General features: G+C 36.7%; 1 protein-coding gene across 1 annotated transcript; it reads right to left on the reverse strand.

The window, feature by feature from the left end:
• Positions 1-9760: 9760 nt before the first annotated feature.
• On the reverse strand, positions 9761-17009 carry LOC133654336 (intermediate filament protein ON3-like). The gene is made up of 7 exons (XM_062054647.1): positions 16789-17009; positions 16527-16587; positions 13105-13200; positions 12845-13009; positions 12647-12772; positions 12296-12560; positions 9761-10564 (listed from the first exon to the last, which is right to left on the reverse strand). Exons 1-7 carry the CDS (start codon positions 16968-16970, stop codon positions 10284-10286), a joined length of 1176 nt encoding a protein of 391 aa, XP_061910631.1. The 5' UTR covers positions 16971-17009; the 3' UTR covers positions 9761-10283.
• Positions 17010-17598: the final 589 nt, after the last annotated feature.

The following is a 17598-nucleotide window of genomic DNA, read 5'->3' on the forward strand; positions in this document are numbered from 1 at the left end:
TGTTCATGACTGGTCAAAACTTAAAAGATAATTCTGTATTTTCTTCTACACACTTTTACTGCTCAAAGTCCTGCAAATATCTTAAAGATCAATTCAGTTCTAAAAGAAATGTGCAGGTCCACATAAAAGTGAGTCTATTCACATTTTTTTTGTTTTTGGTTTATGGTGCCCATAAAACAAAAAAATAAACAAATCTGCTTTATTCACCACTTTTAAAGGACTACTGAAATGCATTTTTTGTATGTAAACGGGGATAGCAGATCCATTCTATGTGTCATACTTCATCATTTTGCCATATTGCCATATTTTTGCTGAAAGGATTTAGTAGAGAACATCGACGATAAAGTTCGCAACTTTTGGTCTCTGATAAAAAAAAAGCCTTGCCTGTACCGGAAGTAGCGTGACGACACCGGAGGAAGGACTGCTCACATTTTCCTATTGTTTACACCAGCAGCGAGAGAGATTCGGACCGAGAAAGCGACGATTACCCCATTAGTTTGAGCGAGGATGAAAGATTCGTGGATGAGGAACGTGAAAGTGAAGGACTAGTGTGCAGTGCAGAACGTATCTTTTTTCGCTCTGACCGTAACTTAGGTACAAGAGTTAATTGGATTCCAAACTCTCTCCTTTTTCTATTGTGGATTTGTATTTTAAACCACCTGGGATACTATATCCTCTTGACAATGAGATTCGAGAACACGAAATGGACATTCACAGTGACTTTTATCCCCACGACAATACATCGGTGAAGCTCTTTAGCTACTGAGCTAACGTGATAGCATCGGGCTTTACTGCATATAGAAAAAAAACTAATAAGTCCCTGACTGGAAGGATGGACAGAAGATCAACAATACTCCAAAACTCTGGACATGTAACTACACGGTTAATGCTTTCCAGCTTGGCGAAGCTTAGCAATGCTGTTGCTAAGGACGCCTTCGAAGCTAACTTAGCTACGGAACCTCAACAGAGCTATGCTAAAAACATTAGCTCTGCACCTGCGCCAGCTCTCATCTGCTCATCACAACCCGTGCTCACCTGCGTTCCAGCAATCGACGGTACAACGAAGGACTTCCCCCGATCACCGATGTGGTTGGCGGCCCGGAGACGGAGGAAGTCAAGGTGAGGTCGTTTGGCTAGCGCGTCTGCTATCCTCAAAGTCCTCCCGGTTGTGTTGCTGTAGTCCGTCGCTAATACACCGATCCCACCTACAGCTTTCTTCTTTGCAGTCTTCATTGTTCATTAAACAAATTGCAAAAGATTCACCAACACAGATGTCCAGAATACTGTGGAATTTTGGGATGAAAACAGAGCTGTTTTGTATTGGATACAATGTGTCCGAATACTTCCGTATCAACCGTTGACGTCACACGCATACGTCATCATATCTAGACGTTTTCAACCGGAAGTGTGGCGGGAAATTTAAAATTGTACTTTATAAGTTAACCCGGCCGTATTGGCATGTGTTGCAATGTTAAGATTTCATCATTGATATATAAACTATCAGACTGCGTGGTCGCTAGTAGTGGCTTTCAGTAGGCCTTTAAAGTGTTTTGTGATGATTCCAAGAGCTTGTCGATAACAGAACACTACAGTAGTTTTATGGAAAATTTCTTCCTCTAGTGGCCATTTGTGTATAGTGCAGTTACAACAAGTGGACAATTGTGTTTAAGAATAAGTTTCATCCACCAAAGGAGGTCATGTTCTAATGGTTATTTACTGTACTTATTAAATGGCTAAATATTGCAGCAAATCTGTGAAAGAAAATGCACAGAATGAATTTAGTTCTAAGGGACCTCTTGCTGGTCACTATATGGTACGGGTCCACATAAGGCTGAGAACATTTGCATTTTTCTTGGTTTGGTGACTCTGAACTAAAGGAAAACTAAAAATGTCTGCTCCAGGAACCACTTTTGAAGTATTTTGTGATGATTCCAAGAGCTTGTCGACAACAGAACACTACAGTAGTTTTATGGAAAATGTCTTCCTCTAGTGGCCATTTGTGTATAGTGCAGTTACAACAATAATAAATAATAAGTGGTGAATTGTGTTTTAAAAAAAGTTTTATCCACCAAAGGAGGTCATGTTCTAATGGTTTTTTACTGTACTTATTAAATGGCTAAATATTCCCGCAAATCTGTGAAAGAAAATGCCCAGAATGAATTTAGTTGTAAAGGACCTCTTGCTGGTCACTATTTGGTACGGGTCCGCGTAAGGCTGAGTACGTTTGCATTTTTCTTGGTTTGGTGACCCTGAACTAAAGGAAAACTAAAAAAAGTCTGCTTCAGGAACCACTTTTGAAGTATTTTGTGATGATTTCAAGAGCTTGTCGACAACAGAACACTACAGTAGTTTTATGGAAAATGTCTTCCTCTAGTGGCCATTTGTGTATAGTGCAGTTACAACAATAATAAATAATAAGTGGTGAATTGTGTTTTAAAATAAGTTTTATCCACCAAAGGAGGTCATGTTCTAATGGTTTTTTACTGTACTTATTAAATGGCTAAATATTCCCGCAAATCTGTGAAAGAAAATGCCCAGAATGAATTTAGTTGTAAAGGACCTCTTGCTGGTCACTATTTGGTACGGGTCCGCGTAAGGCTGAGTACGTTTGCAATTTTCTTGGTTTGGTGACCCTGAACTAAAGGAAAACTAAAAAAAGTCTGCTTCAGGAACCACTTTTGAAGTATTTTGTGATGATTTCAAGAGCTTGTCGACAACAGAACACTACAGTAGTTTTATGGAAAATGTCTTCCTCTAGTGGCCATTTGTGTATAGTGCAGTTACAACAAGCGGTCAATTGTGTTTAAAAACAAGTTTCATCCACCAAAGGAGGTCATGTTCTAATGGATATTTACTGTACTTATTAAATGGATAAATATTCCTGTAAATCTGTGAAAGAAAATGCACAGAATGAATTTAGTTCTAAAGGACCTCTTGCTGGTCACTATATGGTACGGGTCCACATAAAGCTGAGAACATTTGCATTTTTCTTGGTTTGGTGACCCTGAACTAAAGGAAACTAAAAAAAATCTGCTCCAGGAACCACTTTTGAAGTATTTTGTGATGATTCCAAGAACTTGTCAATAACGGAACACTCGTTTTATGGAAAATGTCTTCCTCTAGTGGCCATTTTTGTATGGTGCAGTTGCAACAAGTGGTCAATTGTGTTTAAAAATCAGTTTTATCCACCAAAGGAGGTCATGTTCTAATGGATATTTACTGTACTTATTAAATGGCTAAATATTCCCGCAAATCTGTGAAAGAAAATGCACAGAATGAATTTAGTTCTAAAGGACCTCTTGCTGGTGACTATATGGTACGGGTCCACATAAAGCTGAGTACATTTGCATTTTTCTTGGTTTGGTGACCCTGAACTAAAGGAAAACTAAAAAAAAATCTGCTTCAGGAACCACTTTTGAAGTGTTTTGTGATGATTCCAAGAACTTGTCAATAACAGAACACTACAGTAGTTTTATGTAAAATGTCTTCCTCTAGTGGCCATTTGTGTATAGTGCAGTTACAACAAGTGGTCAATTGTGTTTAAAAATAAGTTTTATCCACCAAAGGAGGTCATGTTCTAATGGTTATTTACTGTACTTATTAAATGGCTAAATATTCCTGCAAATCTGTGAAAGAAAATGCACAGAATGAATTTAGTTCTAAAGGACCTCTTGCTGGTCACTATATGGTACGGGTCCACATAAAGCTGAGAACATTTGCATTTTTCTTGGTTTGGTGACCCTGAACTAAAGGAAAACTAAAAAAAATCTGCTTCAGGAACCACTTTTGAAGTATTTTGTGATGATTCCAAGAACTTGTCAATAACGGAACACTCGTTTTATGGAAAATGTCTTCCTCTAGTGGCCATTTTTGTATGGTGCAGTTGCAACAAGTGGTCAATTGTGTTTAAAAATCAGTTTTATCCACCAAAGGAGGTCATGTTCTAATGGATATTTACTGTACTTATTAAATGGCTAAATATTCCCGCAAATCTGTGAAAGAAAATGCCCAGAATGAATTTAGTTCTAAAGGACCTCTTGCTGGTGACTATTTGGTACGGGTCCACATAAAGCTGAGTACATTTGCATTTTTCTTGGTTTGGTGACCCTGAACTAAAGGAAAACTAAAAAAAAATCTGCTTCAGGAACCACCTTTGAAGTATTTTGTGATGATTCCAAGAACTTGTCAATAACAGAACACTACAGTAGTTTTATGGAAAATGTCTTCCTCTAGTGGCCATTTGTGTATAGTGCAGTTACAACAAGTGGTCAATTGTGTTTAAAAATAAGTTTTATCCACCAAAGGAGGTCATGTTCTAATGGATATTTACTGAGGAATGCACAGTTTAAATTCTACTGAATTTGCATTAAATCAGGTTGTTTTAGCTAATAATCATGCTGCAAGATCTAGCATGTTGCATTCAATGTTTATTCCCGTTATTTGTCCATTAATTCCAGTTAATTCCCATATTTTCTCGTTAATTCACATGGAAAGTTTCCAACTTTGAATATTCCCGGAATTTTACAACCCCATTTGTGACCAACAAGTATGTGCTCCAATCACTCTATCACAAAAAAATAAGAGTTGTAGAAATGATTGTAAACTCAAGACAGTCATGATATTATGTTCTTTACAAGTGTATGTCTATTTTGACCACGACGTGTATGATAATAGCTTCAATATAGAGGTAACTTGTTTTTCCACTCTACTGGTACTTTAAAACCACCATTGAAGCTCATTTGGCATTTTGGTTGGTTTGTTTCGTAATAAGTAAAAAAAAAAACACCAATAAATCTGCTTCACTAAGCACTTTTAAGATTTTTTTTTGTGATGTTTCAAAGAGACTGTTGGCTAATTTATGCCCGGTAAGGATTTTACTACAGTTTGGCACACAAACAGTGTTTTTGTTGCAGTGAGTTGCCAGTATGGAGGAGAGGGACAAAGGCCATGCAAAGATGGATGTTCAGACGTATATCGGTTACTCAGCAGCCACTTCAGTCTCATCCGAAGCATCCGGCTCGCTTAATGCTCATTATCTTTTTCTGTGAACTGTAGAGCTTCTGGACTTTACAACTTTTTCTTCATCCCTTCTACGCCTACAGCTAGACCTTCCAATTTTGTGGTTTTAGCATTTTGTCGTTAAACCTCTTTTTATCGCCCCCCAAAAATACTTGACCACTGATAGTGATCACCATCGTGTTTTGTTCCTGGACAAAAGTCTGAGAGGACCTGGCGTCTTATATTCTACAGATAGGTTTGTACCGTTACCAAAATATATTTTAATAATTTTAAAAACTAAAGGAGACCACAAAAATTTAGTTTTTGGCTTTATTTTAACAGAAAACCTCACGGCACATTAAACATAAGTTTCCCATTGTAATTAAATAACAATTTTGTCATTAAATAAGATGAACTTAGTAGACAACTTCTCTTTTAGTAGGAAGTAAGCAAACAAAGGCTCCTATTTTGGCCCCTGACGTATGTCGTGTCATTTCTCATTCTGTTATTTTGTCAAAATTACGAGAGACAAGCGGTAGAAAATGGGTGGTATCGTTACAATCGACATTTGTGTAGATCCACTCGTTTGGTTACACCCAGGAGTGCTAGCTTGCTGTTAGCAGTTAGCTATTGTATCCTCCTAGTGGTATGTGGTAAAGTACGTTTAGCTATTCCTCGTTCTGTACGGATGATATTCGTAAGAAATTTAGTTATTCTGTCACCACGGCGGCAGAGATTAGTGATTTAGAAGTAGCTAAAACACTTTATGGACAGACGTTAGCCGCCAGCTAGCTTAACTACAAACTACATGTAGTTAAGCTACCTAGCTTAACAACATTTTCCAGTAGCTTGGCGTTAGTTTAGCTACTTTTTTAACGAATAGCTTTTCCTGTAGCTTAGCTATTTTTTAGACTCGTGTAGCAAGGTAGCTTACATCAAAGCTACAAGCTACAAAGAGAGAAAATGATCTGCGAATCCAGGCCAAAATACCAAAAAAAAATTGAGAAAATACAAAGACTTGGATGAACGAGAACATCCATGCACAATCCATGATGATTGGTTGGTGTTCGTATGATGAGTCACAATGATTGGTTGGTGTTCGTATGATGAGTCACAATGATTGGTTGGTGTTCGTATGATGAGTCACAATGATTGGTTGGTGTTCGTATGATGAGTCACAATGATTGGTTGGTGTTCGTATGATGAGTCACAATTGGCTAAGGTTTAAGCGAGACTATACAGACTGGCCAATCAAAGGGAAGATAAGGCGGATCATCGGAACTAGACTGAATTGATTGTTTGATTGAAACTTTTATTAGTAGATTGCACAGTACAGTACATATTCCGTACAATTGACCACTAAATGGTAACACCCCAATAAGTTTTTCAACTTCTTTAAGTCGGGGTCCACGTTAATCAATTCATGGTAAGTCATGCTAGCCAATAGCTAAAAGCTAGCTATGTTTTATTAAAGAACGGCGCTTCAATGTTTATAGAGACAGATTTGCTGTTTGTTTTTAAGCCAAAATATGTCCATTCTACCTCTTCTGTCTCCACACTGCTGGAGCTTGCAAGTGGTCTGTGTGTGTGTTGACATTGCCCCGTGACATTGGCCTCGGCGAGCCATCAGTACCTTTTTTATCCATTAGCGGTAAGGGACGGGATTCGAAAACTGGCTCTTGTTCAGAACCGGTTCCCAGTGTATCAGTTCCTTGGAATCGCTTGCCGTTTATTATGCAAGTGGAACCAGTAAAATTAGAATATGGTGTAAAAGTCCATTCATGTCAGCAATTCAACTTCAAATGTGAAACTAATAAGTTATACAAACTCAAATATATATTCCGAAAATCCGACTTTTAACAGCTACTGGACAATAAAGTATGAAAATGAATTGAAATTGCAACCTTTGTGACGTCTCCCGTGTTTGTGGTTGTGTTGTTTTTGGCTGTTTAACTCTGCCAATCAAAACTGGTTAAATACATGTAGCGCTAAAGTTGACCCGCAGAGGGCGATAAAGCTACCCCTTAGATTTAATCGTGTTAAACCACATGTGTGCAATGTTTGTTGTTTCTATTTTATTTTTCTTCCTCAGTTTTATTTCTTTATACATCTTACTTTGTTTAGGTTTGCAGGACTGAAAATATAAACAGTGCGTGTGTTGTATAAATAAAATACAAACAAGAAGCATTGCACACATTTGGTTTAACACAATTAAACCTAAGGGGTAGCTTTATCGCCCTCTGCGGGTCAACTTGAGTACTACATGTATTTAACCAGTTTTGATTGGCAGAGTTAAACAGCCAAAAACAACACAACCACAAACACGGGAGACGTCACAAAGGTTGCAATTTCAATACATTTTCATACTTTATTGTCCAGTAGCTGTCAAAAGTCAGATTTTCGGAATATGTATTTGAGTTTATATAACTTATTAGTTTCACATTTGAAGTTGAATTGCTGACATGAATGGACTTTTACACCATATTCTAATTTGATGAGTTCCACTTGCATAATAAACGCCAAGCGACTCCAAGGAACTGATACACTGGGAACCGGTTCTGAAGAAAAATAATTCAAGAGAAGGATTCTTCTTAGCTTCTGTTTGTTCCTGCTGTTAACTATCTGTCCAGCTGCACACGCTGGAAACAAGTAGCGAGGGCAGAAAAATGAATTTATTGAAGGCCTACTGAAATGAATTTTTTTAATTTAAACGGGGATAGCAGATCTATTCTATGTGTCATACTTGATCATTTCGCGATATTGCCATATTTTTGCTGAAAGGATTTAGTATAGAACAACGACGATAAAGATTGCAACTTTTGGTATCTGATAAAAAAAAGGCTTGCCCCTACCGGAAGTAGCGTGACGTAGTCAGTTGAACATATACGCAAAGTTCCCTATTGTTTACAATGATGGCCGCATGAAGTGAGAGAGATTCGGACCGAGAAAGCGACAATTTCCCCATTAATTTGAGCGAGGATGAAAGATTTGTGGATGAGTAAAGTGCAAGTGAAGGACTAGTGGGGAGTTGAAGCTATTCAGATAGGGAAGATGCTGTGAGAGGCGGGGGTGACCTGATATTCAGCTGGGAATGACTACAACAGTAAATAAACACAAGACATATATATACTCTATTAGCCACAACACAACCAGGCTTATATTTAATATGCCACAAATTAATCCTGCATAATAACACCTGCGTGTTTGTTACGCTAGCTCCTAGCTCCTCTGCTAGCTCCTAGCTCCATAGAACACGCCAATACAATTCAAACACCTGATCAACACACACAATCACTCAGCCCAAAAGACCGTTTACCTAACCCAAGGTTCATAAAGCTTATATATTTTTAAAAAGTTACGTACGTGACGCGCACGTACGGTACGGTACGTGTTATGCTAGCTCCTAGCTCCTCTGCTAGCTCCTAGCTCCATAGAACACGCCAATACAATTCAAACACCTGATCAACACACACAATCACTCAGCCCAAAAGACCGTTCACCTAACCCAAGGTTCATAAAGCTTATATATCTTTAAAAAGTTACGTACATACGCAAAAAAAAGTTGCGCACATACGGTCAAGCGATCAAATGTTTAGAAGCCAAAGCTGCATACTCACAGTAGCACGTCTGCGTCTTTGTCATCCAAATCAAAGTAATCCTGGTAAGAGTCTGTGTTGTCCCAGTTCTCTACAGGCGTCTGTGTATCCAAGTCAAAAGTCCTCCTGGTTAGAGTCTCTGTTATCCGAGTTCTTCCATCTTGACTGCATCTTTCGGGAATGTAAACAAAGAAGCGCCGGCTGTGTACTGTTGTTGCTGACTACATTCGAAAAATACGTCCATTTCGCACCGACAACTTTCTTCTTTGCTTGCTCGGCTTCCTTCTCCATAATGCAATGAACATGATTGAAACAGATTCACGAACACAGATGTCCAGAATACTGTGGAATTATGAAATTAAAACAGAGCTTTTTCGTATTGGCTTCAATGTGGAAGGCATACCCGTGTTCCCCGGTCTACGTCACGCGCATACGTCATCCTCAGAGGCGTTTCGAACCGGAAGTTTAGCGGCAAATTTAAAATGTCACTTTATAAGTTAACCCGGCCGTATTGGCATGTGTTATAATGTTAAGATTTCATCATTGATATATAAACTATCAGACTGCGTGGTCGCTAGTAGTGGCTTTCAGTAGGCCTTTATTGACTATTGCAGTGTGAATTCTGATGTCGTTACTATGTAAATAAGTAAACACAGTCTCAAAGGAATATAATCTGCGGGGGCACTTTTTAAAGAAACATTAACATTTTGATGTCTGGCCCCTGAGACCTTAGGCTCTTGAACTGCGGCCCTCTTCATTATGGAGTGAAATAGCCCTGTCGTAAGATGTAAGCAATAGACATCAACATTATATCGAAAGAAGTTTTGAAATATCTCATGTTGCATGTTATGAGCCTATGACTTGTCATTATATTAGTTTCACCATCTCCCAGGATTTGAAGGTCTCAAGGTTGACAAGTATGAATACGACCCCTTTAATGCGCCCTATAAACCGCTGCGCCTTTTGTATGAAAAAAGACCTGACTACACCCGCTCATCGGCAGTGCGCCTTATAATCCAGTGTGCCCTATGGTCGGGAAAATACGTTAATAGTGAAGGGAGAAGTCCGGTCCTTAGCTTTCTGGAAATGTGACCCCCGAAATGGTTCAGTTGAAAAACCCTGCCGTACACTGACTACTCTAAGGCAGGAAACAAAAAGACTGCATGTTTTTCAGACACATTTTTATTTGGTGTGGTAGCAAAAACAGCACCTCGGGACGACACTACGGTCACGTGGGCGCTCTCCGGTTACAGGACACGCACGGGCATGGGGGGGGGGCGGGGGGGGGGCATGCACTACCTACTGTAGCAGGAGTTTCATACACATTAGTTAGACGGTGGACTCTTCAGTACGTTCACGTTCCTTCGACAACACCACTGTTCACCACAAGGAGGAGGAGGGCAGCAGTCCTTTCGTGGGTGGAGTAGCTGTACGTTCAAATTTTGGATTTGCCTTCACTTTTAACGTCACTTTCCAGAGACAACTATCAGACATAACACAATAGATTCTTTGGTCCCTTTCAGGTCATAAATGGTATTCTACTGTTTGTTACGGGACTTGGTAAGCTTCGGACAGGTTAATGACAAAAAAAAAAAGACGTTAAGTTGGTGCGTGGGCGAGCTTGACGTGTGAGTGTAAAAACTACCAAAAGGAGGGCAAAGATAAAAGGGAGCTCCTAGAAAACCCGGCTCAATCCTCGATGACTTCGGAGGACTCGGACACCACCCGGCCGTCCTTGGTCTCGATCATCTTGATGACCACGTTCTTCTTCGTCTGGGTGGTGGTGCTGTAGCCGCTGCCGCCGCTGAAGCCGCTGGTGTTGCCGCTGCTGTAGCCGCCGCCGCCGCCGCTGCCGTAGCCGCTGCCGTAGCCGCTGCCGCTGCCGTAGCCGCCGCCGTAGCCGCCGCCGCTGCCGTAGCTGGAGTAGCTGCCGGAGTAGCTGCTCTTCATGTCCATGGGGGCGTAGCTCGCTGGGGAGGAGCAACGACACTTTTAGCAGACACAACGGAGGCAGAAGAGGCGCAATACTTGTCGTTAACCAGCGGAGGCGCTGTTGATTCAGTCAATCAATCCAACGCCCTTAATCACAAGTGTCTCAAAGGGCTGCACAAGCCACAACAGATCCCAAATGTATTCAGGTAAAAACCTAACATCTGTGACAATCAAAGTACGACCGTAGCAATCCGCATTTTGTGTTATTAATGCGTGGAACTGCTATCTATACATGGAAGTGTAGCTCCTCTCCTCTAAGTGCGAGTGCTCCTAAAGCAGGAATACAAATTCGGTATTCCTACAAAATAGGAATTCTGGCAAGACACTGTAAACATTGTAGGTATTTTTAAAAATCCGAGGTTTCTCACTGTGCCCATCGGGTTGAGTTTTTTTCTTGCCCTGATGTGGGATCTACTGTACATACAATGGCTGCCTCAACTGGGACACTGACTTTTATACGGAATACAGAGCAGTAAATTCAATTGTAAAACTATTGTACATAAATAAAGGTGCAATGCTTCTTTGGGGGAACTTCCCTGGTGTGACCTCTTTTCAGGTCAGAGCTCAGATGCATTTTATATTTAATACAGAGGAGTGATTTTCCTTTTACATTTGGGATAATTTTCCTAGGTTGTATTTGTATTTTTGTGTATTTTCCCAAGGGGAAAAAAAATGTACACACTGTATTTTAAAATATACATAATGCCTAGCAGTTATTCAAACTAAAATAGCATAGAATTTATTCATATATGTAAGGTAATAAATACAAAATTATAAATATAATGAAATAAAATGTATTTAAATAATTAAAAATTAAAACATATGTTATATGACTTTTGAATTATATATAATGCAGAGCAGTAACTCAAATTTAAATACAATTTAATTGATTTGTACATGTAATGCTATAAATATAATATAATAACATCATTTTTTGAAAACTCAAGATTAAGCCTATATTAAACTGCTTTTAAATGATATATAATGCAGAGTAGTGATTTACATTAAAACATTGTTGCATATGTAATGGAGAGCAGTGATAAATAAACAAGTAATTGAAAATAATTGCATAAAACAAAAATAAAATGTAAGTGAATAACTTGAACAAAAAATTTAGAAAATAATTTTAATTATATACAACACAGAGAATTTTTTATTTTTTTTGAATATGTGTATTAATTAAATTAAAATGTAATTATTAAAAGTAAAATTTTATATATTTAATGTAATAAATTTAGTCTAGGTTTCTGTGGTTTATAGAGCGGAATATACGTTAAGGCAGGAAAAAACACAGAGGCTATTTCATCCCTACAAGCCTGTTTGGCATATTTCCCTGCTCTTCAGGGGAGAAAAAAAAACCTAATTAAGGGGGGATTTTTTTTTTCCTCCCGTGAAGAGAAGGGAAACCTGCGAAACAGGCTTGTAGGGATGAAATAGCCGCTGTGTTTTTTCCTGACCTAACATATAATGTAATAAATATATTATTAAAAAAACTCATTTATTGTGTCTTCCTGTACCCATATGCACTTTCTATGTAATACAGAGCAATGTTTCCATTGTAAAATTAAGCGGAAAATCCTTTTAGTGCTGATTTTCGTAGTACATTTTTGGACTTTACCCTGTGAGTTCTGCCTAGCAACAGTAAGTATTGCTTCCTGGGAAGTTTTAGTGAAGGTGAAGCCATTAGGAAGATGGTGAAGAAGACTTACTGCTTTGTTTGGAGATGTTGATGGACTTGATGCCGTTGGCCAGTCTGTCCTCCTCGCCCTCCAGCAGCTTCCTGTAGGTGGCGATCTCGATGTCCAGAGCCAGCTTGACGTTCATCAGGTCCTGGTACTCGCGGATCTGGCGGGCCATGTCCTGCTTGGCTCTCTGCAGGGCGTCCTCCAGGTCCCTGATGCGGGACTTGGCGTCCTTCACGGCCAGCTCGCCGCGCTCCTCGGCCTCGGCGATCTGGTTCTCCAGGTTGACGCGCTGGAAGGACGTCAGAAGAGCGAAAATGAAGACACTTTTTCCTTGGATGATCTTCATGTAGGATTTTCCGCATCTTCTCTTCATACCTGTCCCTTGACTGAATCGATCTCAGATGTCAGTCTTTGGATCATGCGGTTCAGGTCTGCGATCTCCGTCCTGGTGGCCCTCAGGTCGTCTCCATATCTGCTGGCGGACGTCTGCATCTCCTCGTACTGTAGGAACATCAGACATTTTGAGACACAGAAAGATGACTTTGAAGAACCGTCCAAAATCTTGCTTCGTACCTTGGACTTGTACCACGTCTCTGCCTCAGCCCGAGTGCGGTTGGCGATGTCCTCGTACTGAGCTTTGACTTCTGCAACGATGGAGTCCATGTCCAAGTTGCGGCTGTTGTCCATCTCCACGATGACGGAAGTGTCCTTGATCTGGCTCTGGAGCTCATGCAGCTCCTAAACAAGTCCCGCCAAAATAAAATCCTTATTTCTACCCTGCTGAGGAATGTTCTACTAAACTACTGGAAAGTCAATCTTAGTCAGTATTTTACCTCTTCATAGATGGACCGGAGGAAGTTGATCTCGTCTGTCAGACTCTCCAGCCTGGCCTCCAGCTCGACCTTATTCATGTAGGCCTCGTCGACATCCTGGAGGCAACACAACAGAAGCTTTTGACATGGATAATAAACCAGCGAGAAGAGCACAAGTATGGCCTATAGGAACGTCACTTTAGAAATACAACATGTATCTTCATATTTCATGGTTCTTTATAGCGGTGGAAAAAAAACCCAACAATTTTTTCTTTGTTTTTCCAATGGGAAATGTATATCTAATTTTTTTGAGTACATTTCTAAAAGACAAAATAAAAAATAAAGATTCTCATAAAAAAAGGTGTGCCTCCAATTTAGGAAGCTTTTCTATTTTTTACGAAAAACAAACAAACAAACAAACTCAACTCAAATGTTTTTGTTTTTCCAGAGAAAAACATGTATTTCCACATTTTGCAAACTTATTTCATTTATTTATTTTACACAAAAATCTTTTTTTTTCTTTCCAGAGAAAAAAATGTGCCTGCAAATTTTGGGAGTTTTTCTTTTTTTTTTAAACGAAAACAGACAAAAACATGTATCTCCAGAGTTTTTCTATTTATTGAAAAATAAAAAAAACAATTTCTATTGAAAGGTGAAAACATGTATTTCTAAAACTTAATGATCTTTTCTATTTTTTTTTGTTATTATTGAAACACACAAAAAAAAAACGTTATCGATCGGTTGTCTATGAATTTTTCCGAGTTTTAATTATTGTATTTTTTTAAATAAAAAACAACACATTATTATTTTATTTTTTTCTGAAAAAAGGTGTATCTCCAAAATTATGAGTTTTTAAATTTTTTTTATGAAAACAGACAAAAACATGTACCTCAAAAATTTGCGAGCTTTTCTATTTTTTGTATTTTACAAAACACAAAAAATTGCTTTTGTTTTTCCACATTTTGCGAACTTCTTTTATACATTTTTTTTTCACAAAATCTCCAGATTTTGGAAGCTTTTCCATTTTTTTAACGAAAACAGACAAAAACATGTATCTCCAAATTTTTACAGTTTTCTATTTATTTTTTTTACAGAAAGAAAAATAACATTTGTTTCCGAGTTTTAATTGTAATGTTTTTTTTAATGAAAAACAAACATATAATTTTTTGTTTTTCCTGAAAAAAAGTTGTACCTCCAAACTTTGGAAGATTTTCTTTTTTTTTATAAAAACAGACAAAAACGTGTATCTCAAAAATTTGCGAGCTTCTCTATTTTTTTAAATTTTACAAAACACAAAAAAAATGTTTTTGTTTTTCCACATTATGCAAACTTCTTTTATACATTTTTTTTTCACAAAATCTCCAGATTTTGGAAGCTTTTCCATTTTTTATGAAAACAGACAAAAACATGCATGTCCAATTTTTGGAGTTGTTCTATTTATTTTTTTTACAGAAAGAAAAATAACATTTATTTCCGAGTTTTAATTGTAATGTTTTTTTAACGAAAAACAAACACATAATGTTTTGTTTTTCCAGAAAAAAAGTTGTATCTCCAAACTTTGGAAGATTTTCTATTTTTTTATAAAAACAGACAAAAACGTATATCTCAAAAATTTGCGAGCTTCTCTATTTTTTTAAATTTGACAAAACACAAAAAAAATGTTTTTGTTTTTCCACATTTTGCGAATTTGTTTTATACATTTTTTTTTCACAAAATCTCCAGATTTTGGAAGCTTTTCCATTTTTTTTATGAAAACAGAGAAAAACATGTATGTCCATTTTTCGGAGTTGTTCTATTTATTTTTGTTACAGAAATAAAAATAACATTTATTTCCGAGTTTTATTGTAATGTTTTTTTTAACGAAAAACAAAGACATAATTTTTTATAGTACCGAAATAAATAAAGAAAATAAAGAAAAAAATTGTATCTCCAAACTTTGGAAGCTTTTTTATTTTTGTATGAAAACAGACAAAAACATGTATCTCAAAAATTTGCGAGCTTTTCTATTTTTTTTATTTTACAAAACACAAAAAAATTGTTTTTGTTTTTCCACATTTTGCGAACTTCTTTTATACTTTTTTTTTTTCACAAAATCTCCAGATTTTGGAAGCTTTTCCATTTTTTTTATGAAAACAGACAAAAACATGCACGTCCAATTTTTGGAGTTGTTCTATTTATTTTTTTTACAGAAAGAAAAATAACATTTATTTCCGAGTTTTAATTGTAATGTTTTTTTTAACAAAAAACAAACACATAATTTTTTGTTTTTCCAGATAAAAATGGTATCTCCAAACTTTGGAAGCTTTTCTATTTTTTTATGAAAACAGACAAAAACATGTACCTCAAAAATGTGCGAGCTTTTCTATCTTTTAAAATTTTACAAAACACAAAAAAATATTTTTTGTTTTTCCACATTTTGCGAACTTCTTTTATACTTTTTTTTTTTTTGTTCACAAAATCTCCAGATTTTGGAAGCTTTTCCATTTTTTTATGAAAACATACAAAAACATGTATGTCCAATTTTTGGAGATGTTCTATTTTTTTTAATTTTTTTTTACAGAAATAAAAATACAATTTATTTCTGAGTTTTAATTGTAATTTGTTTTAACGAAAAACAAACACATTATTTTTTGTTTTTACAGAAAAAAATTGTATCTCCAAACTTTGGAAGCTTTTCTATTTTTTTTTATGAAAACAGACAAAAACATTTTGAGAGTTTTTTTAATAAAAATTTTTTTATTTTTTTTTCTCCAGAAAAAAATCTCAGGGCATTCATTCGATCGCAACTGGACTGGAGGAAAAACACGTATTTCCAAATGTTCAAGCTTTTAATTTGAAATATTTTTATTTATTTATTTTTGACTGAAAACAAAACATATTTTTTGGTGTCTCAGAGAAAAACATGCCTCTCCAAATTGTGTATACGTTTTTTTTTTGTATCCCAAAACCATTTTAGAGGGTTACAAAAAGTCAAAATAAAATAAATGATAAATAAATAAATAAATAAATAAATAAATAAATAAATAAATAAATAAATAAATAAAAAATAAATAAATAAAATACATAAATAAATTAAATTAAATTAAAATTTTGTTTTTGTTTTGAATTTTTTTTTTCTTCCGAAATGCATTCAAATGTGATGAGTTCCTTGTTCTTCTGATTAAAAACACTTTACTATATATTACTGTGTGTCCTTTCATTTCCTACACCGCTTATCTTCATTGGGGTTGTGGGTAAGCTGGAGCCTATCCCAGCTGACACCTTGGACTGGTCGCCAGCCAATCGCAGGGCACATTAAAACAAATGACCATTCATGACCTGTGACCTCTCTCAAATGTATATTTTGTATCTCTTTTGGATATGTTTTCCTGGCCTCTGTGCTACAAATGCACTGCACTGCGCAAATAGACAAGAAATAAAACAGAAAATTGAATGTCGCTGACCTTCTTGATGAGGACGAAGTCGTTCTCACACTCTGTACGCTTGTTGATCTCATCTTCATACCTGCAGGACAAACAGACAGCGTGTCATACACCAAAGCAACACTAGAAGGTGCAAGTCCTCCATCCCTAAATGCTGAGGTTTCTCCCTGGAGGAGTCCTCAGCTGCTTGGTGGAAGTAAATGAAGCGTTTGTATGGCAGACATGTGCAGGCCTGCATGCAATCACCAGCTATTGACTATGAAGACTTTTATAACCAGCTCACTTGTTCTTGAAGTCCTCCACCAGGCCCTGCATGTTGTGCAGGTCGGCCTCCAGCTTCATCTTGTCGTTGCCCAAACTGTCCAACTGTCTGCGCAGGTTGGTGATGTAGGCCTCAAACATGGCGTCGATGTTGGAGCGGGTGGTGGTCTGACCCTGCAGGAGGTTCCACTTGGTCTCCAGCATTTTGTTCTGCTGCTCCAAGAAGCGCACCTGCCAGGACACAGAAAAACACGTGCAAATATTGCTGTTATTTGCTCAGATTACTTGGAAATATTAGGATTTGTTGATGATGTGTGCATGCACTGTATATAAACACTAACACAAAATAAAGTAAAAAACAAAACAAAACACTGATCTGTGTTTTACCAGCCTAAAATAGAATAATCATATTATTTTTTAGAAATGTATTTTAATACATGCATTTAATTATTTATAAAAAAGTGTTTTTTTTAAACAATAAAATCTAAATATACTATTTTTTAGAAATATACTTTAATTAGTTATTAACAAACGTTTTGAATGATAAAATATAACAATACAAATAATTGCATTATTTTATTCAGCTTATAATATCGTTTTATATTTAAAATAATTAAAATCATCCAAATAATAATGTGCTGTTTTTTTGTTGTTAAAAGAAATGTGTTGTTATTAATGCATTATTAATAATAAAAATACACAATTATTTAATGTGTGAACAGTTTGAATAGTTGGTCTTTTAATTAGTAATGGCCTGGAAACAAATATATATTTAAACATTCTAATATAATGAATAACATGTATAATAAGCATGCCAAAGAGTATTTTTTTA

The sequence above is a fragment of the Entelurus aequoreus genome, linkage group LG07, assembly GCF_033978785.1.
Source record: "Entelurus aequoreus isolate RoL-2023_Sb linkage group LG07, RoL_Eaeq_v1.1, whole genome shotgun sequence".
Lineage (NCBI taxonomy): Eukaryota > Metazoa > Chordata > Actinopteri > Syngnathiformes > Syngnathidae > Entelurus > Entelurus aequoreus.

What these genes read in the sequence shown, in the direction of transcription:
- LOC133654336 (XM_062054647.1), bottom strand. Translation starts at nt 16,970, where the DNA reads ATGCTGGAGACCAAGTGGAACCTCCTGCAGGGTCAGACCACCACCCGC. An exon ending in GTGGAGGACTTCAAGAACAA is followed by an intron (nt 16,588 to 16,788) that starts GTGAGCTGGTTA and finishes TTTGTCCTGCAG; the next exon opens with GTATGAAGATGAGATCAACA. An exon ending in TCCGGTCCATCTATGAAGAG is followed by an intron (nt 13,010 to 13,104) that starts GTAAAATACTGA and finishes GGACTTGTTTAG; the next exon opens with GAGCTGCATGAGCTCCAGAG.